Source organism: Salvia hispanica, chromosome 6, assembly GCF_029641045.1.
Source record: "Salvia hispanica isolate PSC_SH4W2 chromosome 6, Shi_PSC_v1, whole genome shotgun sequence".
In the NCBI taxonomy this organism is placed as follows: Eukaryota; Viridiplantae; Streptophyta; class Magnoliopsida; order Lamiales; family Lamiaceae; genus Salvia; species Salvia hispanica.
In genome coordinates, this window is record NC_142697.1 from 5,298,163 (window position 1) to 5,321,188 (window position 23,026).

A 23,026-nucleotide genomic window follows, 5' to 3' on the forward strand; every position below is an offset into this window, starting at 1 on the left:
GGGTTCTCACAACAAGGTGAGAGCAGCATTTTCTGGACATCATTTTTGTAGTTCACTCTATTATTTATCATTGCTCTACTTATTGTTTGTTATAAAGAATAAATTAATCACTAGCCCATTTTATTTTCTCAGCCTGAAGAAGCCCGCACCATTTTTCACGTTACACTATAATAATTGAACAAAGGAAGAGGCTGAGTTTATTTATCTATATTCAAAACGAAAGGATATGGTTCTATCCTATATCTGGGCCCCTTTTTCATAGTCATCATGATTTGCGAGGGTCAATTTTCACAACTCGTTTAGTGATTTTGTTGCCGTTGGAGCTAACTTGGAGTACAATGGTTTGAAGGGAGAGCTTGGTTACAGGATTCATGATCCTGGTTTGGCTATGGAATGGTAAATGTTGAGCAACAATGGAGAAAAATTGCAAATTCTCTTAATGTTGGGAAAATGGTTCAGAAAATCAGATGGTAGCGGCTTTAATATTTTTTCCTCCAGATGACAAAGTGAAGGCCACTCTTGTGGACTTTCTTGGCAGAATTTCAGAGTTTGGTGTCTTAGACGAGGGACTTATGAACAATCAATCTAAGAATTGTCCAAGGATTTACCCAGCTGATCTATTCGCCATGGCTTCTTCATCAACGGTCTTTGTTGCTTCTTGGTTTCCACCTTGAGAACAATGTGAATTTCAGTCGTGGGGGAGTTGATACGCGCATATCTTCGTGATATGCTCCATATCTTATTATCCATTTAATATTGATTTACCTTATCTTTTCTATAGTTTATTTATTCTCCATATCCTTGATATTATTAGATTTGATTTACTATATTTTGGTAGGATATTATTGTATCCCCATATATTATAAATATGTGTAGGAGAGACTTCATATTATGCATTCAAGAAATATCAATTCAATTTATCTTTTATCGTTCTTTTATCTTTTCGTCTTTATTTTTCCACAAAGTTTCTTCCACCGCCAAACCGTTGGTGTGTGAATTTGGTTGCTCGACAGAGATTCCTCCGCGAACTTAGCTTCAATATCCGGCGAATTCTCGCCAATTATCATTGATACGGGTTTTTCCGTATCAGAGAGAAGGCTTGGGAGTGAAAGTAAGTTAAAAAGTCAACAGAGTGTGATAAAAGACAAGAGTGTGAGGTGCAAAAGTCAAGAGAGAGTGGTGGGGTTGAGAGAAAAGAAAAATATCAAATGAGAGAAAAACCACAAGCACAAGTGAGTAAAGGGTGATTGTTAGATTCTAAGGCTAAATATAAGCAGAATTACTTTGAGTAAGGGCCAAATGTCGTTCTAAACATATGACGATTTTACGATTTTGGTCCTAGGTATTACGTTTAGAATTATTGCATCCTATAAATTTAAACTCGGGCCGGAATTAGTCCATTTTGGATGGCACCGTTTAAAATTAATGGTCAACGACTGTTTTAGCTATCTTTACCGGATTAGGCCTTATATTAGTATATTTAACTTTTTTTCTTATTTTTTAACAGAAAAATTCTCTCTCTCTCTCTTAAGTTGGCAACACCTTCCGCTTTTTTTTTGTTTCAAGTCCCAATAGTTAATCATTAATGTTTCTTCTAATTTTTTTTCCTTAAATGTTTGAACATCTAAAATTAGAAAGGCGAGAACTACATATGAAAAAATAAAATAGATTTATCTTACGAATAACCTAACGACGTCGAGACAGAGAAATTGGGTTTCTGTTTTGGGGGAGATTTAATTAGGGAGGCCGATTCTCCTCTAATTTGGAAATAAGCAAAAATGAAGGAAAGATAATGAGAGATAGAGATAAAGGTGGCAATAGCCACAACAAGGCCGCGCTTTGACCAACTGAAAATCGGAGGCGGCGACAGCGCGAGTTGAGATCAGAGTGAGAGGCGGTGATGGAAAGGGGGAGTCTAGCACCTTCCTCTTCCTAGACGAAGTGCGCTGTGTCGCCTAAAATTCTTCCATCTACCGTTGCTAGAGAAGCAGAGATACACGAATGAAGAAAATATTATTGAAGGTTACAACAGCGTTCCAGAAGACAAGAGAAAACTCAAATTTTGGCCTCAGAATCCTAATCTTTTCAGTAAAATTTTTCATAAAGTTCAGTTCACATTCACTATCTCCTTGTCGCGCTCCCTCATCGACGATTTAAATGAGCCTTGATTAAGTGAGGAGCCATGATGAGAATCTCGGTGCCCTCTCTCGATAGATATGACGAGGTAAGGGCGGAGACACATGTGGTGAGGTAGAGGGTAAGAGCGGCGGCATCCATGGAGGCAAGGGGCTGGTCGGTGAGGGAGTTGAAGAGGATGAAAATTGCGTGGAATCGGGCCAAGTTTTGGGCGGAGTTGTTAGGGTTGTGAGTGACGAGCTTGGTGCCGATGTAAAGGAGGAGAGGCGAGAGGGATCAGGAGGGCATCAGGAGGAAGGATTTGTTGGGCATTGTGGAGGGGGTCTCGATGGCGGCCGAGAGTGATTTAAGGTGCACTGCCTTTGCTTCTTCAGTAGCAGAGACGAGAGTGTTGAGATTGAGTAAAAACTAAGAAAAGAATTAGGGCATACTTGGCATGATGGAATGGAATGAGGGTGGAATGGAATGGAGGTTGGAATGGAATGAAAATAGGAATGTAATGCCAATTTCTTTGGATTTCCTTTGCATTTTCATCCATTCAATCATTCATTCCATTACACCAAGCAAATGAATAGAATGAAAGTATGAATCACATCCCATTCTACTATTTCATTCCAACATACCAAATAGCCCCTAAATATTTTAATTCAAGCCTATAATCTAGTCAAAATTCCTAATCCAGTCATTCACCGTTAATATTAAATGGTGCAATCCACATTTCATTATTCCATTAATTTTTCTTCATAAAGTTAAATAACTCCTTAAAATTCATATCATTCAAATATGATACACTAACGTGGATTGAAGAAAATAATAAAATGTGAATGAAATTAAGTAGATGGAATTATAGAATATGAGATCCATTAAAAAAAATTAAATAATAAAAGTGTGGAGTGAGGAAATAGAATATTTCATTCTTATTTTTGTATCAAAATCGAAATCATATCGTATAAAACTCAAATCAAACAAAATCAATGAGGCAAAGAGGCATAGATCGGCGATGTTGAGAATAATTCCGGCGTAGCAGAGGACAACTCCGAGACTTGAGGATGATAACGCGATCGAAGTTGGCGGAGCAGCTTAGAGAGTATCAGACTCGATCCAAGCACGATTGGCCTTCCTTTTCCTTATTCTCCTCCACCTCCAATCTCGCCTCTTCTAGGTATTTCTTCTCTTCTCTAATTTCCACCTTTTCCTTCCACTGCTTTTACTTTCTTTCATTATTTATTTACGAGCTTGTCAATTACTACATTGAAATTCGACTTGAATTAGATCTTGCTATTTTTATTTTTCTTAATTATCTGGAATCCTAATGATTTGGAGATTTCTGAAACTTACGCAAATAGTTTGAATTTCAGATTTATCCAGGATAATGGACAATTTTGATTTTCATTTATATATATATGATTCTAAAACCCTTTGTATCTTAACTGGATGGTGATTTCAATTACAAAAATGAGGCAAGCTTGAATGTTACTCATTCTGCATTTATAATAATGCTTACTAAGATCTAATCTTTTGTAATATGTTGTTACAAATTACTATCGTTTATCTATTAGTATTGAGAATTGAATAAACCAGCTTCTTTAGGTAATTGAATAAACTTACTTCAATGTTGATTTGCACATAGCAAAATGATATTTTTGTAGAATTAGCTGATTGTAATTCGCTACAACTTATACTTGTTTGGCTTTGTTTTCTACAAATATTAAATTTGGTATATGCATGAGTATCTTGTTTTTTGGATGAGATTGTTTGCAAGTGTTTTATACTCAAGCTAATTCTTTCCCTTCTAAACTATTTACTTTTTCACCTACACTGACCCTTGCTCCAAATTGAGATGGATTGAATTGATTTTTCGAATAAAACATAGTCATCTCCAGTATGTATTCTGTTGTTTCATATTTTGCTTCTTTCTGCTTGCAGGGTAGATGTTGCAATCTTTGTCATATGGGAGCTTGTCATTTTTGCACTCTTCGTCTTGTCAGTTGTTTCATTATATTTTAGGCATTTAAGGCTAACTGTACTTTTGTTATGTATTACACTAGTATCGGTTTTATGTATGAAAATCACAAAGCAAGTTAGACTGGCTCGGAAGAAGCAGCGGAGGATGCTTTTACCATTGTCTATGTAGCTGTCACTTCTCTGGAAACTTTTCGCAAAAGAATCGACTCTTTTAGATTTTCCTGAGGAAGTGCTTTCTCGTCCGTAGCGTTTCGTCTGATTGATTTATATGGAATGTAATACTATCCCTTGAACCTTGCTGATTAGGAAATGAATTTAGTAAATCCTCCTGACACATTCCTTATCCTGGTTTAATTGCCATTCATTATTTTTCTTGATTATAGGTAAGTTTTCATATCAATTTTTGATCTGACCTGTCCCTGATGTTGTATGCGAGATTGTGAATTCTTCTGATTGCTTATCCAATTATCGAAATGTTTTAGGAAGCACTCTCAGCCATCTCTGAATAAGATGGCATTAATTTTTTCTTCATCTTTTGGTACAAATACAAAAATATATTTCAGGAGTCTGTAATTTCATGAGTATTTGCATGTCTTGAGTATAAAGTGCAGGTGATACACAGAAATTTGATTCTTCAGTTATTCTGGTTTGAAGAAATGGACCCTGATTCCTTGGGTTGCTATTGTCCAAATTGCCCCGAACACTAGCAGAATGCTCAAGATCATTCCCAGAGATCCAAGTGTCCAATTCAGCCACCACATCAAACTGTATCTTTGGGGATTCTTGATCCTAATCCACATCAAGCATGGATATGCCAGAGTAACAGGTAAGGCAATCCCTCCAATCAACCCAGCCAGGTTTTTCAAGAATGGCAGAGCCACTGAGATGAACAATGTGAGGCAGCCAAAAAACACTCTTATACCTGCTCTCAGCCACCATGGGCATGGCCCGTTGTTTTTGCTCGTATACCTGAACTCCATATTGTCAAAGGCTGGCATGGCATATATCTGGAATGAGGTAAGGCTGTTGATCACGAAGAATAGGGTTGTCAGCCCCAAAACCTCCCTTGGCGTGTCGTTCCCGTGGTACTTATCCAACGCACTCAACATTCCTCCATTTGTGGGTATCTGTAAGATTTCACATTTGATTTCATGCTTTAGAATTGTCATATGATTATATCTAATTCGATTGATTGTATTATATATTTTCCAAGGATGAAGATGATACCAAATTCCCATAAGCCCAGTAACCCCCTACAGCCATTGGAAACAAGCAGCAGGCGATTATCATATACGAAAACTTCACTCCTTTCCACATCGGCAAACTAGATTGATTCTTAGCAGTCGAAGGCATGGTTCCCTGCAAACAACAACACAAAAACATCATTCCTTCCTATCAGTAAACACCCCTCCCCCCCTGCAAAACAGAAACATCACATAAATTTCCTTACCTGAATCTCCAACACAAGGTTGTGGCCCCTGAAAGAAAATGCTATGATTCCAAGAGCATTTAAAATGCTTGAAACATTCCCAACTTCCGATTTCGTCCATACGGGCTCATATGAAACACCAGGTGGCCTGGCTTTGGAGACTGACAGGACCCATGTTAGAGTACAGTATGTCACCGCGGTGATTGCACTTACAAGAGAAATTCCGGCGATGGAGTTGAGGTTGGGGAGCTGAGCCAAGATCACTGCTGAGCACACAAACACAAGGTACCACTCCACTAATGAGAGTGTATTAGTATTGCAAGTTGTACCACATACTGTGTGGAAGAAGATTTTCAATGTGCTTCCTCCTATCATTATTAGGCTAACGCAGGTTCCACCTGCTAGGTAAAGAGTTGGAAACAGGGCCAGTATTTTCCCCCATTTTTCCCCTAGAAAGCAAAATCAAGAAGATTTTCAGGCATCAGTAGTTTACTCATCTTTTTCCATTGTAATTTTTGTACAGGTAGTATGATAATTACCAAAAGCAGCTGTGGACAGCCTGAGGTATCGGCTGTAGCGCGTTCCAGGAACGGATTCATGGAGCTGTATCAGTAGCCATAAGGTGTATAATTGCCAAATGAATGCCAAACACAGGCTTATAATTCCCCAAACCCTGAATAAAGTAAGATTAGTTATCCTATACTTCTTCAACTATACATAAAATGGTGAACATCTTTGCACCGAAATTTTACCAGCCGAGGGTTGTGAAAGCTAGAGGAAGAAGGAGGGCCTGGAATCCGATACCGGAACTGAGGGTGTGGAATGCAGCGTAGTAAGCATTCCCGTTTCTCGACTCCGTGATTGGAAGCCACGAATCCTGGGGATCAAGCTTGGTGAGGTGCCCTACTTCTTCAAGATAAGTTTGCATGCTAGTTATGGCCTTTTTCATCGGGCTAGCCAGAGGAGTCATCATTCGGCCCGCACTCGAAAACGGGCTTCTTGGAGTAGAATCAACTAGTTCACTCATTTTTATTACAGTATCACTTTTGAATCTGGCTGAAATATGCTGTCACTCTTAAGAATCAACATGAGATGCTGAGGTTTATATAGAATTGATTTCAACTTTTTTTATTTTGTTGATTAAATAATTTATGGGCCCTCTCAGTACTTTAAGTTGTTTCAATTTTTCTGGGTACATGATACAGACATGATGTTGGTTACCTTTTTAGATAATAAGTTGATGCATATTTGAACGATGAAATCTCAGCTCAGAATCAATTTTATTACGTCATTTGTAAGTGGTCACACAATTTATACCAATTTAGGTTTTGTTTGATGTCGTGAAGCGAAGTTTCCCATGAATATTACAAAACAAAGATTAAAGAGTGGAGGAAAGTATAAAGTGAATGTTAGACCATTCCCACAATGGCATTGGCTGCTTTTATTAAAATCAAATTTTTTGATGAAATTATAGAGACAAGTGCATGACACGTAGTGCATTTCTTGTTTGGTTCTTCTCAAAGAGAGCAAGAGAAATCGATAGATTTGATAGCTGAAAAAATAATTTCTGAAAAACATGGTCATATAGTGACAAAAAAAAAAACATGAGGAACAAAATGAAATTTTTTCCTTTAATAAAACTTACACATGAGGAAAACGAATCGTATTTTTCTCACAATTTCTCATTTTTTGTCTTATATTTTTACATCTATTGTTACCTCTAACATACACAAATTATGGGCTTTCCATAAATAAAATAAATGAGGGGCAGCAAAGCACGATCGACTTCTAAACCGAACAAAGTCATTTTAATCAATTTTTGTATATAAAAGTAGTGATAAATTTATTTACTTAAAGATTAAGGGAGGTGTGAACAACAATAGTCAATAGTGGTCCTTTAATTATGCGAGGCCCTTAATTTTCTAGGGCAGATTAAGTTGCTTTATTAGATATGTGCAAGTGCATTCATTTGGAAAAAAGTATATACGATGAGTGTTATATAAATTTCTTTTCAGTGAAAAGTCTTTGGGAATTATTGTAATTAAGTAAAGTGATGGGAAATTTCTCGCCATGCTACAACAAATTAATATATGGAGTGGAATTATTGTTGGATATTTAAAAATTAGTTCATATCGAAAAGATGAAATGATATTTGTTACGGGAACTGCAAGAGTACAAACGGTTTCTTATTATTCACTCTAGATTTAGTTTGAAAGTAATGTAGTATATATATGTAATATGTCTTTGGAGGAAATTTCATAATGAATCCAGAAAATGAGACTAGCACCTTTAAAAATCCTTGAAATAGTAATAATTATGGGATTTGGATAAGAAAAAATCACATACGGAGTATGAACTATGAAGCGTCTCTCATAACTATTTTGCCCCAGAATCAATGAAGGACGCATGAGTCTTTTTCCTCTCTCGTTATTACTTTTTGATGCAACTACCATCTGGATAATTACACCATACGTACAAAATATTTCACTATTATTTCAAATTAGTACAAAATTTTTTAAGTTAGCATATATTATACAAAAAGTTTGATTAGTGTTTCAAATTAGTACATTGAGTTTAAAATCACTAACACTGTTATTTATCTTAAATTTTTCTCCTATTCTCTCCGAAATTGTTTCTTATTTTTCATCTTATTCATATGATATTATTTCTTCAAATAATACCCCATGTATTGCCATATAAGCATCTTATATCATGCAATAGATATGCATATAGATTCAGCTAATATTTGCAGCTAGGCCTGCTTAATCGATTCTCCGGTTCTCGGGTACCCGGAACCGGAACCGACCGGGTAATTGAGGAACCGGGAACCGGTTTACAGGTTCCGGTTCTAGTACCGGTTTACCGGTTCCGATTCCGGTACCGGTTCTAATGTTTCTAAAAAGTTCCGATTCCGGTTCTATTCGGAATCGACCGGTTCTTACCTGGAACCGAATAATAAATCAATTTTAGATTTTCAATTTTAGATTATAATAATATTATGAATATCAAATATAAATATACTACATAACTTTCCCTAATAAATAATAATATTATAGGATCTTAATCTTACGGTAAGTTTAACTAAATTACTCCTATTTATTATTTACCCTAATTTCCCCCTCCCACCACTCACGCCGCTATCCCATACACAATCACTCTCAATCTCTCACGCCGTTAACTTTCCTCATTACTCGACGCTAGCTGCCGACCTTCCTCGCCGCCGACAACGCCGTTTTTATTGAGTTTTGAAGGTAGTTTTTTTGCCCACTTGAGTATATTTTCGTGTTCATATGGCTGTGTGTGTATATGTCGCACGCGTGTGTTTATGTGACTTGTGTGCGTGTGTTAGGGGCTGTGTGTTTGTGTATGTGTCGTATGTGTGTGTATATGGTGTTGTGTGTGTGCGTATGGTGTTGTATGTGCGTGTTTAAGGTGTTGTGTGTGTGTGTGTGTGTGTGTTTAAGGTGCTGTGAGTGTGTGTATGTTGCTCTGTGTGTGCGTATGGTGTTGTGTGTGTGTTGTGTGTTTATTGAATTATTACTTTTAGGTATTGGAATATTGGAGTATAAATATTATTATCTTATTGATTTGTATTTTTGTGTTTATTTGAATTTTTAGGTATTAGTTGCTATATTTCTAGATGTTGAATTATTTAAAAAAAATTAAAATGAAAACTATAAATCGGATCCGGTTCGTAACCAGAATCGACCGGTTCTTACTCGGTCGGTTCCGATTCTGGGATTCATGAAAATTTCTAACCGGGTGCCCGGTCAATCCGGACCGGATAGAACCGGAACCGGCCGGTTAAGCAGCCCTATTTGCAGCTAATCTATATAATTTTCAACTAATTTTTCATCCCTAACTTCACGCACAAACAATTCCACCTTATCTTTGATAAGTTATATATGCCATATATATTTCAATGAATGATTCATCTCACTGACCACATAATTTTTTTTTTTTTATCTCCTTTATCCTATTATTCTTAATTGGTTTTAGCCTTCTTTTCACACACAAATGCACACAGATTCAATCTCTTTCTCCCAAAAAAAGAAAGAAAAGAAAAATGAATGTGTTGTTGCGAGTATATAGTACTCCCTCTGTTTCTTCATAGCTGAGTCATTTTATCATTTCGGGAAGTTTCTTCATAGTTGAGTCGTTTACTTATATAGTAATTTTTCCCCTTTCTTACTTTACTCTCTCTTACTTTACTCTCTCTATTTTATTCACTTTATACTTTATTCTCTCTACCTTTTCTTCTCTCTTACTTTTTTATCTATTTATTTAACACACCCAACATTCATTTCTAAAACTCCGTGCCAAAAAGTTCCGTCTCAACTATGAAGAAACGGAGGGAGTAACTAGTTTTCGGATGACTTGCGGCACCGAAATGGCCTTCTTCCACTACAAATTTCATTCTTCAAACTCCTCATCAGGATATTTAATTTATCTATTCTAATCATGTTTTTAGATGGCATAATTTTGGAGTGAATAGGATAAAAAATAAGATAAGATAACGGTTTAGTGATTTTTAACAGATGCACTAATTTGAAACACTAATCAAACGTATTGTATGATAAATGCTAACTTAAAATTTTTTATACTAATTTAAAACATCAGTAAAATATTTTATATGAATGGTGTAATTACCCCACTAACATCATTTTAATAAATAAATGTCACATTGCTTCAAGATTGCCTTTCCTTAATTACAAGAATGATGGCTATATCATAAAGTAGTAGTGAATGATATTACAGAAAGGACATACACACTCCTTAGGGGCAAAATAGTCATAATGGTTAAGGATCTCCTATTTTGCACAGCAAGCAAGAGTTGTGCTAAATATACACGCACATCAATTATTTATAGAAAAGAGTTTAACATTTTAATATTATAATTTAAATATAAAATAATACTCCCCCCGTCCCGCTTAAGATGACACGTTTTCCTTTTTAGTTTGTCTCAACTAAGATAACACATTTCCTTTTTTGGTAACTTTCTCTCCAATTAATACACTCAACCACTTTTTCTCAATCCTATTAAAATATTCATCTTTCTTTATCTCTCTACTTTAATACTTACATCCACCTTCTCTCTCTCCAATTAAACACTTTAACCAATAACTCCTAAAACCCCGTGCCGGCTAAGTAATGTGTCATCTTAGCCGGGACGGAGGGAGTAGGATGGATGGAACAACATTCCTTGTTATGCTATTAGCCACAACAAGAGATCCAAAACTAGTCAAGATAAGGCTGACAATTTTTGATCCGACACGATAATCCGATACGAACCGCCCAAAAATAATTGGTTTGGGCCAAACTTAAATGGGTTCGTGTCCTTATTGGGTTGACCATTAAGAATTCGGAAATTTCAGGTTGGGTTCAGGTTGGATGCGGGTTGGATACAGGTAATCCATTAAGAACAGCAAGCAAGAGTTGTGCTAAATATACACACACATCAATTATTTATAGAAAAGAGTTTAACATTTTAATATTATAATTTAAATATAAAATAATAGGATGGATGGAACAACATTCCTTGTCATGCTATTAGCCACAACAAGAGATCCAAAACTAGTCAAGATAAGGCTGACAATTTTTGATCCGACACGATAATCCGATACGAACCGCCCAAAAATAATTGGTTTGGGCCAAACTTAAATGGGTTCGTGTCCTTATTGGGTTGACCATTAAGAATCCGGAAATTTCAGGTTGGGTTCAGGTTGGATGCGGGTTGGATACGGGTAATCCATTAAGAAGTAATATTACCTATTTTTATTATTTATATTAATTTTTAAAAAAAATAATGCTTTAGTTTAATTATTATATTTATTGTAAATCAGGTTTAAATCATGGATTTTATCATGTAAATCAAGTTTAAAATTAGGTTTAATCGTGTAATATCAGGTTTCAATCATGTAATATTGGGTTAAGGTCGTTATCGTGTCGTGTCAACCCATATTATATCATGTCGTTAACGGGTTTGTGTCGGGTTCGGATCGTGTTCATGTTTGAGGGTAACAGGTTCGTGTTCAGATTTGCAGTTTCCTTAACAGGTTGGGTCGTTATCAGGTTAACCGAATAACGACTCAATTCGCATAATTTGCTACCCCTGAGTTAAGACCCTCCGTATGTGATTTTTTCCTATCTAGGTCCCTGGTCCCTGAAGTGGTTTCCATTTTAAGGATTTAAAAAAGCAAATCTAATTTTTCAGGTCATGGCATAATGATGTTATGTATGAATGAAATTAATTTTAATAATTGGTTATGCCAATAAAATTGGTTAGTTCAAATTTGATAATCTTTTTATTAAAAGTATAAACCACTTTTATAGCTAATTTTATCAACATAAAGCATTCCTTTCTGACGTCTGCAGTGATGCCATGTCATGACGCCATTAACCACCTAATAATTTTCATGAAACAACAAAGCAAACTGCTCTAACATTATCCATGATGGATTTGATCCATTTTCTTAAACTGATTTGAATTGGTGTCGATTTATATGATCGATAAAGTAGTACTTACTTTAGTATACAAAATTTGAACATATGAAATTATCTTGTGAGGCTACTATTTCACTCCGTTATATTAATGAGGTGAATAATGATATCTTCATTACTTGTAAAATTATTCAAAAGTTGTATCCCCAATTTAAAGATATTTATGATGGCCATATTCGACCTGTGAGAAGTCATTCATTCATGTGATTAAGATTAATTAGATGATGGGGTAAGGAGAAAATAATTTTTATAAGGTTCAAATCACTGGATCAAGAACTACCACAAAATTATGAGTGGATATCTTTTAGCCTTTTTTTTCACCAATCAAAACCAATGTAGTCACTTGGGAAAAGCATAAGTCTGACTGTTGATTGATCATTAAAATCACTTTTGCATTATAAAATTCATTATCATGATCTTAAATAAAAAATGAATAAAACCAACTCTTTTTTTTTATTATAATCCATAGAGTTACTGATAATATTAATTAACTTGCATAAAGCTTGCTTTGGTATCCACTAAGATTTTCACTTTTAAACATATCCATTACTCTATTAGCAGTTGTACATTACCTGTTCCTTCTTAATTGAGTCCTCTATGAACACAAAACATTAAGAATTTTTTTTTAATATTCCCTCTATTTTTTTGTTAATAGACCTTTGTTTTCGACACGAAATTTAAGAACCAGTGTGTTAAATGGATTGTAAAAAAAGTAAGAGAGAATAGAATAAAAGAGATGAAGAAAGAATAGAATTATTTTTAGCCAAAAATAGAAATGACTCAATTAACTTAGAACTTTCCAAAATAGGAAAAAATGACTCTATTAATTTGGAATAGAGGGAGTATCTAGTATATTAAGTACAGTGAAAAAAAAGTAAAAGAGTGAATAACACATTCTCTTCGTCTCATAAAAATATGTTTATTTTCAATTTTTGTCAATTTCATAAAAGTAAGGGCATTTCCTTTTATAGAAAGTTATCCCCATCTCTTTAACTATATACATCAATTTATTTACAAGTTATACTACTATGATCCACCATTACAATTCATTATACACTAATAATAATGTGAGTCTCACTATCCATTAACACTACTTTAACTACTATTTTCCTCCTCTCTCTTACTTTACCAATTGTGTATTAATTTTTGTGTCATTTCAAATGCACAAGTTTTTATGGGGCAGAGAGAGTACCAAAAATAGAAATGACTCAATTATCTTAATTAGAATTTTCTGAAATAAAAATAGCTCAATTAACAAGGAACGGAATTAAGAGAGTACATTAACCAGATTTATAAGTAGTACTCCCTCCGTTGCATGTTAATTGAGTTATTTTTCTATTTTTGGAAGTTTCAAGATAATTGAGTCATTTCTACTCTTGGCAAAAAATAATTATATTTCTTACTTTATTTTCTCTTCATCTCTCTTACTTATGCTCTTTTACTTTATTCACCATCCATTTAATACAATATTGTTAATCTTAGTGCCGAAAAGAAGTGTCTCTATTAACAAGGAACATAGATAATATTTATTTATTTGTTTGCAATGTAACCATAAATATCTATATGTACTATACCCCGACCACGATAAATAGTCTTATTTTACCATTTTAGAATATTCACAAAAAATAGTCTTATTTCTAAAAATGAAGAGTTCTTTTTTGATATTTTATCGCTTTTCTCCTCTCCCATATATTTTAGAGCATCCACAATGTACTCATGTTCGGGGCAGCCGCCCGACGGGGTTGGATTGCAGCTCTCCTAAAACTCACAGTGGCCACAAATCCGACCCCACTTGCTGCTGAATAGCTGGCCGCCTGGCTGTCTCACGGCTGTCATGCGACTACATTGCAACAGCCACACTCTTCTCCTCCTTTTCTTTTTTATTTTTTTATTTTTCTTTTGGTCTTTACATATTTTAGAAAAAATTATTTTATTTTTGAATGATATATTTCTGAAAATAGAAATATCACTCTCTCTACTTTTTTCCTTCTCTTTTTCTTTATTTTCTCCACTTAACTTACTCCCTCTGTTTTTTAAAAATAGAGAGGTTTGAAACAACACGAAATTTAATGCACAATTTTGTAAAGTAAGAGAGAGAAAAAAAATTGATAAAATAAGAGAGAGGGAGAGAAAAAAAAGTAATAGAACTAATGTTAGTGGATCATGGGATCCACTTTAAGTTGTTAATTGTAATGATATAAGCGGTAAATAAATTGATGTATATGGGTGTAAAGATTTCCTAAAATAGAAAGTTTGAAAATTGATATTTTTAAAGAACAGACTAAAATGGAAAGAGTTGTTATATTTAAAAAACAAAGGGACTACAAAACAACAATACATAAAATTACGTGCCGTAGTAGAAATGATCCACTTAAAATAGGACAGAAGGAGTATATCTCAATTCCAAACACCCATTTTTCTATCCATTTTTCACTGAAAAACTTATCACTCGTTTCTAATTTAAAAAAAAAAGATTCGGTATTTAATTTAGTTTTTTTGTAAATTTTTGTACTAATTCTTTTTGCTATTTAAATTATTGCAATTTTTTATTGGTATTTATTTTTCGAATTTAATTAATGTAGCTTTCAACTAAGATTCAATTATTTAAATGATTTAAAATTACGTTAAAACTTGGGCCTGTTTGCATTATGGTTTTTGGGACTGTAATGTGAAAAGTTAATGTGGCACTTGAAAATGGAGTTGTGGATTTTAAGACCAGCATTTGCTTATGCTCTTATCTACTTTTTCTGTAATGTCTCTTTTATTTTATTAATGTCTCATTAAAATTTGTATCGTCCATAAGTGAGACTATTTTTTTGGACAGATATAAAGTATAATTTGAAGGTATTCCTTGTTAGAGTTTGTATATTAGAAAGCATGTTTCGAGTGATTTTGAATACAGTAAAACTCTTATTTTATTTTCCAAGTAATAAAATAAATTATTTTTGTCATAATGTTGTTATGTTTTACATTTAATGGATGTTAATTGCATGTTTAAATGTATAAGTTAACTTAACAAAGTCTAAGTCTTTATTTTAGTAGACCGGTTGTGGGCGGCGTCCACTTTAAGGGAATTTCACAACCTAAAGGGAATTAGGCTATCCATCGTGAAAGGTTGCAATGTTCATCCGTATATTTCTAAGCCTTACTGAAATAAGATGACATTGGTGTGGTATAGCACTGAACGGATCTAACAACAAGACTTGTCCTTGGGCTATCTACTGAAAGGCGATGTCTTGATAAATATTTGTTTCTTAATCAATATAGGTTAGCATTGAGCATACGGTATTGATTATGCATTACTTTGACTTATCAAATGGTGCAGGTTTTTCGTAACCCAATAATCCATATATATTGGGTAGTGGTGTTTAATATCTAGCGGTGCTAGGATTGCTATTATATTGAATCGTGCGTGAGGTGAGTCTCGTTTGATAATGTCCTCAAGAGGAGCGCGAAACAAGGTTTAATTATTCGGAACCTAGCTAGTTGGAGTTTGATCACTCTATGAATAATAAATAAGCGTTTCATGCAAAGTCCACTCTTGGAATTAAAAAGAAATTAATTAATTAAGTCCATAACAGACATTAATTAATTAATGGACATTTTTATCTTAATTGCGGGAAATGAAAGTTAAAACGGAAACCCGGATTACTTATAATTTTGGATTTGGATGAGGAGAGTTCATTATTACTTCTGTGGCTGCTCGTAATATTCCAATTAAAGCTTATATTAAATTGTGGGTTCAATTTAATTAGTAAAAAGTAAATTGGATGAGCCCATATCCAAAACCTTCCTTAGATCCCTGTCTGGGTCCAAAAGAAACTTAATATAAATAGGAGAATAAATGAGACAAAAATAATAACAGCCAAAATTTCGTCCCCCCCCCCCCCATATAGAGAAGGGTTCGAATTTTTCCTCTCCTTATAGGAGTAGAACTTCTGTCTTCTTTATTTAAGTCCTAGTATTCCGGTGAGATCAGCCCACACTGATATCGGAGTACAGTTCGGGAACCAGAGAGAAGATCTGTAGTCTAGTATTCAAAGCGTTACGTGGAGAAGCTGCTAGCCATCATCAATTCTTTGGAGAATTAATTAGGTATTTTCCTGCTCCGTAGAAAAGCATGTTTTAGGTTTCAATATTCTTAAAGCATGATTAATTCAAGTTATGAGCATGATACATGTGAGAATTACGCGAATAGATTTTGTCTAAATAATCTGCTAAATAAATCTGATTATTAGGTGATTTATTTGCTCGATTAATAATTGTTAAATTATGATAATCCCACGCAAAACGCTTCCGCAGCCAGTTCCTTCATTCCTTCCTAGATGAACAAACTATGTTCGATATCTAGTTCACCCTCCCAAATTCAACACTTTCTCCATTCCAATCTAAGTGAGACGTTTTTACTTTTGCATAAGAATTTAGACAGAGATGTTTAGCAAATTAACTTATACTTTCCTCGTCCAATAAAAATAATCACCTTTTTTCATTTGGTCCGCCCCACAAGATTAGTCACTTTTGATATTTGATAAGCTTTTTTCTTATATGAGGTGAAACTTATTTTCCACTAATAATACTGCAATGACCTTTTATTTCTATTTCTCCTAATTTTATGGTACGGAGGAAGTAAATAGTAACATAAGAAAGAGAAGAAATTAAATAGTAAAAACAAGAATAAAGTGAAAGAGAAAATAAAGTAAGAGAGATAAAGAGATAAAATAGAAAAGATGAATGAGTTAATTATTACAAAAAGAAAGAAGAAATATCTGACTTACAATATACAACACATATACAATGTTTGATATTGTTGTATAAATTGGAAAGAAAAAGTTAGTGAAATGAGAATTTAATATTATAAGTATGGATGTCAATGTAGCCCGTAACTCGTGGGCTGGCCCGAATAGTCCGTCAAATTTATAGGGTTAGGTCTAGAAATTCATAGTCCGATAAAATCAAAACCCGATTAGCCCGCACCCGATTAACCCACAACCCGTTAGGACCAAACCCGAAAACCCGTTAGATTGGCCCGAAAACCCGAAAAATCCCTATTATTCTATTTTTTTACTCACAATTTGACACTAAATTTAATATAACAATTGATAATTAAATTAAAAACTTTAATTTCACTAAAAAATATTTAAATTTCTAAAACACGCATTAAAATTCCACGAAATATCTCAAGTATTAGTATTTGATCATGTTTATGATTGTGTTTAAGCATATATCTCACGTTTATCATAATTAAATTTTTTATGTTGTATGAATATCAGTAATTTTAATAATCATTTATTGGATTGATCGCATGTTAATATTATCGATACCAACCCGATTAACCCGTTGGGCTAGCCCGAAACCCAAGCTTTTAGGGTTAGAGTTGAACTTTTATAACCCGAAAGAAATCACAACCCGATTAGCCCGCACCCGATTGACCCGCAACTCGAGTAGGGTTGGCCCGAAAGCCGACAGGCCGGCCCGATTGACATCCCTGATTATAAGTGGATGTGTTATACGAATATGGTTCATTTACCGAAAATTCTAAAATATAAAATGAGACCATTAATGTGGTCTGAACAAAATTAACAAAATAATACGATTGGACCGTACAAATTAACAAAATGACACAAAATAAATTGGGATGAAAGGCTAATCCTCCCGATTATGAACATTGATACTCTGTACATTCCGCACGATATTACTAATGTTAGGAAACATGAGTCAGAATCTTGAATCTTAAGCAATTGTTGAACAAGTAAGACCTTGGAAAGTGATAAAATGTTTTCAGATTTTTGTTAATTCCAAAATATTTGAATTCCCTTAAAACTATCGAAAAATAGTTATACGGAGTAATAATTAATCACTAGGAAATTGCACATCTCATTAGAACAACTTTGTAATTAATCATAGTGGAATTACATGATTTAAATTCTAGTTGAGAAATATTTAGTGAGGCTTGAAGAAGCTAACTTCAACCCCAGTGTCAATAACAACATATATACCAGCAGCAACAAGCAAAATAGTGAGCAAAATCCCAGCAATGGCTAACCCCCAATTGAGGCACCACATGAAGCCATGTCTCTGCGGCTTCTTCACCTTAATCCACATCAAGCTCGGATATACGAACGTCACCGGAACTGCAATCCCGCCAATCAACCCCGCGAGGCTCCCTAGAAAGGGGATGGCCACCGCCACGAAGAAGCACCCGTACCCGAACATGAACCTCGAGATCACCCTTAGCCACCACGGCAGTGGCCTCTTCAGCCTCTTGGTGATCTTCGACTCCACATCGTCGAACATTGGCATTCCGTATATCTGGAAAGAGCTCACCGCATTGATGATCACGAAAAGGCTTATTAGCCCCAGGACCGATTGAGACGTGTCGCGGCCGTGGAAAGCGTATATTGCCGCCAACATGCCTCCATTTTCTGGTATCTAATATATATAACTGGGTCAGTCATTTTTCGATTTCCTCACAGATGTAATGTTAGGTAAGTTAAACGTAAATCAAATAACATACAATAAATTAGCAGATGAGACTTGTATAATAGTTTCAGTGCTTTCTTTACATCGATATTAGATACTATTTGTTATATTTGTTTGTTTCGCATTACTAGCAAATGAGATAAAATACGAGATTAACCACTTCAAGTACCTTATTGCCATACGCCCAATACCCGCCGATTGCAATAGGAAATAGGCACAACGCGATCACGATATATGCTCCTTGGATCCCTCTCCACATCGGCATACGAGATTGCTTCTTCTCACTTGATGGCATAGTTCCCTATAGTTCCAATTTCAATCCAAACTCCATAATTTATAACAAACAGATACATGCGTGAATTCGGTAATAAGAAAGGTATACCAAATTAAGCAAAAATAACAGAGTTTGGTCACTCCAGCAACTGTGAAAAAAACCATATCTTCTACGCTATATATATTGTTGATGTTTTTGAACCAAACGACATCGTTTAACTAACCAAATGTAATATTCACGTACGATTTTCCTATTATCACATCAGAAACAATTTCACTAAAATATACTAACGCAAGATAATTGGAAAATAAAATCCAACCATATGTGGTGTGTAAAAATGTCTCTCTCCGTCCCATCATAAGCGACTAGTAATGCTTTTTGGGACGTCCCACCTAAAGTGAGTCACATCCAGTTTTGGCAAACTATAACATATTTATTCTCTCATATTTTATTCTCGTTTCACACCTGTAATTTATTCTCTTTCTACTTAATACTCCAAGCATCATTTTCTTTGATCTCGTGTAAAAAAACGTCTCACTTATAGTGGGACGAAGGGAGTCCTATGTACCTGGATTTCAAGAGTAACGTTATGGCCTCTAAAGGAAAAAGCTATGATACCAAAGGCATTGAGAATCCCAAAGAACCACTCCGTATTAGTATTCGGCTTGACACGGTCATACGACACGCCGGGGAGCCTCCCCTCCGTCACCGACACGCACCACATCATCGTGCAATAACCCACCGCCGTCAGCGACCCGATCAGCGACACCCCCGCGATCGAGTTCAGATTGGGCAGCTGCGACACAAGCACCGCCACCGACGTGAACACAAGGTACCACTCCACCATCGTCAGAGGATCTTTGGGGCAGCCGCCGCCGCCGCAAACGATCTGGTAGAAGAGCTTGGAGGTGGACCCGCCCACAACAATCAAGGCTACACATGTGCCGCCGGATAAGTACAAGATAGGAAACACCGCAAATATCTTCCCCATCTTCTCTCCTATCAAAAAGAGAGAGAGAATCGTGTTAGAAATGAGTCACTTGCTCCTTTTAAAAGGCCTGAGTTGTCCACTCATTTATAGAAGAGTCAGAATCACTGATTTGTCGATATCAAATTAATCAACATACCAAAGATAGCATCGAAGAGTTGGAGATATCGGCTGTAGCGCATTCCGGTTTCCGTGGATTCATGGAGATTGGTCAAAAGCCAGAAAGTGTATAGTTGCCATACAAATGCCACTGTCAAACTTATGATTCCCCAACTCCTACACCATTGCCCCAAACATATTTTATTTACTTAGCTTACTCAAATATCTCATTCAACAAAAAACTAGTATGATGGATGAAAATAAAATAAGTTGCAAAACCAAAGTCAAATTGCACCAAATTCTGGTTTGTCGCATAATTTTAAAAATTACCAAAAAAAACATCTAAGTTTGGATTTGTTGTAACTATCCCACGATGATTTTTTTTTTGTGAAATCGTATGAAAACAAGAAAATCATACGCAAGTACGTATATTCATAAAGAAAACGGGGTTGTATGGTTGAAAAATAGCATCGAACATATTGCACGTTGACCCAAGGTGGAACATTTGTTAACAAATTTTTCTAACTTGATAATCTTTCAAGATGATTTTTATATCAGAATTCGACCAAAATTTATAAATTTCTCAATAATTTAACCCAATTAAAAATATATAAATAGTAAAACAATATTTAAGATAAGCATGCATGTCGAAAGAAAAATACACAACTAACCATCCAAGAATGGTGAAGGCAACGGGGATGACGAGCGCCTGGATTCCGATGCCGGCGCAGAGCGTGTGAAATGCAGCATAAAAGGAATTCCCGTTCCTCGATTCTGTGATGGGAAGCCAAGCGTCTTGAGGGTCAAGCCTCGTCATCTTCATCGCCCTCCGGATCGGACTGCCCAACGGGGTTATGAAATTAGGCGTGCGGGAAGGCGTTTTCGCCTTCGCTTTTGGGTGCTCGATCATCAGCAGCGGCTTCCTTGAGAGAGAGGGCGAGTTGTACTGACTCTGCATGGGGTTTGGAGCCGCAGCGGCCGGTGATATCTCGCCGCCATCTAACGGCGGAGCTGATGCGCCATTCTCAACCATCTCCGACATCTCTCTCTCTCTCTCACTCTCACTCTCACTCTTTGTGGGGAATGGGATGATTTATGTATATAGTGAGGGAAGTGAGGGGACTTTGGTGATTTTTGAAGAAAATCAGAGGGGTTTGAATTAGTGTATGAAAGTAGACTGCTTGGGTTGACCGGCAAATTCTCTACATCCACCTATAACCATGCAATTTAATACTCCCTCCGTCCCCTGAGAAGTATGAATGTTTAATTCAACATTCCGTTCCATGTTATTAGAGTCATTTCCATTTTTATACTAGTTTAGGGAAAATTGAGTAATAAATAGTTAATATAGAGAGATTGTAAAATAAGTGAGAGAATAATGTAGTAAAGAGTCTTCTCATTCATATTCTCTCCACTTTACTATTTATTGTAATTATTTCAAAAAGAGTGTAAAAAAGAAGCGACTCAAGTAACGTGGGACAAATGAAGTAATTGGTAAAGTAAGAGAGTGAGATAAAAGGTAATGTTAGTGGAAAGTGGATTCCAAATAGTTAGTAGTGTAATGTAATAGTATAAGTTATAAAATGATATGTTGAGTAATATATATGTGGTTTAACTATTTGAATATTAGAAAGTTCATACTTTTCAGGGACGGACCAATAAGAAAATAGTTCATACTTTTTGGAGACTTGAGGAATCACCATTATTGTCGAATTTATATTGGAGTACTCTCATATTCTTTACTATAGAATTTCTTGTCATATTGATTGTTGCCCCTGGAATTAGTATTACTCTCGTCATTTCTAAATTTCTTCATGAGGGAATCGGATTCTAGTAGTGTGAAATGGAGAAATAAGAAGTGAGACAATTATTTCAAGAACTTGTGCATAAATTTTGTAAAACATTTCAATGGTCCCTGTCTTGTTAATTCCATGTAACATTTTAAATTTTGAATATTTTCTTTCTTGGGGCATTTGTGTAATTAATTTAAAATTAATTTATAGAGTGAATGAGATATCAATAGTGGGACACCAAATCTCACCATATATATTTCGGTCATATATAAATGAATTTGAATTAGCAAAAAGGTTCAAACAAGTAAAAAAACAAAGTTAGATATCCGGTGAGCAACAAAACCAAAAAAGGAGGTAATTAAGTAGTAGTATGAAAAAGGTATTCCAAGTCGCTGTAGGAAGTCGTTATAACTTAAAAATTATATAAAATTCAGTTCGTTAAAAAACAACATTATTTTTGTATTGAAACGTGGTTTTATTTTACCAAAATAAATGTCAGTGTGTATCAAATTTTCAAGTAACTCGTGAACAATTTAATCTACCGAGCAACTACACTTGACTTATATATGCTAAAAGTGGGTCTCACTTTGACATTTTATCTCTGTCATATCATATCTAGAAAGAAGGAGATGGAGTGGTTAATTAAATATAGGAGACAAAAAATAATAATGGCGAGTTATAATTTGTCAAACATTTGCGTCAACTAATTTGAAGTTCCATACTGTGTATTTGGAATTTTTAATCTCACAAGTCACAGACTGTGTTCATACTCACCATGGTAATTCACGACCTTGTCAGGTGATTTAAACTGCTTATCAAACCAAATTGGTTATTAGAGGAATATGCTTTGAATCAGGGACGGATCCAGAAATTCTGCATAGGTGGGGCAAAATTCCATACAAAGATATTTTACGAATTTTAGAAGGAGCATTTATAATGGTATTTTAAAAAAAATTTAAAAATAATAATCAAAATAGCACTAATAAATTTTTTTGAGGTGGGGCATTTGCCCCTTGTAGGATGCATGTACATCCGTCCCTGCTTTGTATCTAATGAGAATTTTTTATGTGAGCACCACTCTCGTTTGATGTATGTTTATTATTGTTCGTTTCGATTTATATATTTAGTTTAATATTAATACATAAAAAAATGTTATTAAAATTTTTAATTTCACCAAATTCATAAAAATCAAAGCTTAATTTGTTCATTTTCTCTATAATTTCAAATAAACTAATAAAATAGCAAATCGTGCTTAGATTTTTATGAATTTGTGAAATTAAATTTTTTAATAATTAAACTAATGCTAAATGTTCTCCAAACGGGAGTAGTTTGATTTATTAAATTTGGTGTATATAACTAGA

General features: G+C 34.9%; 3 protein-coding genes across 3 annotated transcripts; 1 reads left to right on the forward strand and 2 right to left on the reverse strand.

The window, feature by feature from the left end:
* The first annotated feature begins 3,060 nt into the window (after nt 1-3,060).
* LOC148923111 (uncharacterized) lies at nt 3,061-6,661 on the forward strand. Its single transcript, XM_089061156.1, has 4 exons — nt 3,061-3,298; nt 4,063-5,220; nt 5,315-5,815; nt 6,054-6,661. Exons 1-2 carry the CDS (start codon nt 3,186-3,188, stop codon nt 4,268-4,270), a joined length of 321 nt encoding a protein of 106 aa, XP_088917282.1. The 5' UTR covers nt 3,061-3,185; the 3' UTR covers nt 4,271-5,220; nt 5,315-5,815; nt 6,054-6,661.
* On the reverse strand, nt 4,578-6,557 carry LOC148923112 (lysine histidine transporter-like 8). Its single transcript, XM_089061155.1, has 5 exons — nt 6,283-6,557; nt 6,070-6,203; nt 5,552-5,979; nt 5,329-5,460; nt 4,578-5,228 (listed from the first exon to the last, which is right to left on the reverse strand). Exons 1-5 carry the CDS (start codon nt 6,555-6,557, stop codon nt 4,740-4,742), a joined length of 1,458 nt encoding a protein of 485 aa, XP_088917281.1. The 3' UTR covers nt 4,578-4,739.
* Nucleotides 6,662-17,881: 11,220 nt separating the features above from the next.
* Nucleotides 17,882-20,978, reverse strand: LOC148923113 (lysine histidine transporter-like 8). The gene is made up of 5 exons (XM_089060480.1): nt 20,544-20,978; nt 19,913-20,049; nt 19,354-19,784; nt 18,681-18,812; nt 17,882-18,460 (listed from the first exon to the last, which is right to left on the reverse strand). The coding sequence occupies exons 1-5, from the start codon at nt 20,912-20,914 to the stop codon at nt 17,972-17,974; spliced, it is 1,560 nt and encodes a 519-aa protein (XP_088916606.1). The 5' UTR covers nt 20,915-20,978; the 3' UTR covers nt 17,882-17,971.
* Between the last annotated feature and the right edge of the window lie 2,048 nt (nt 20,979-23,026).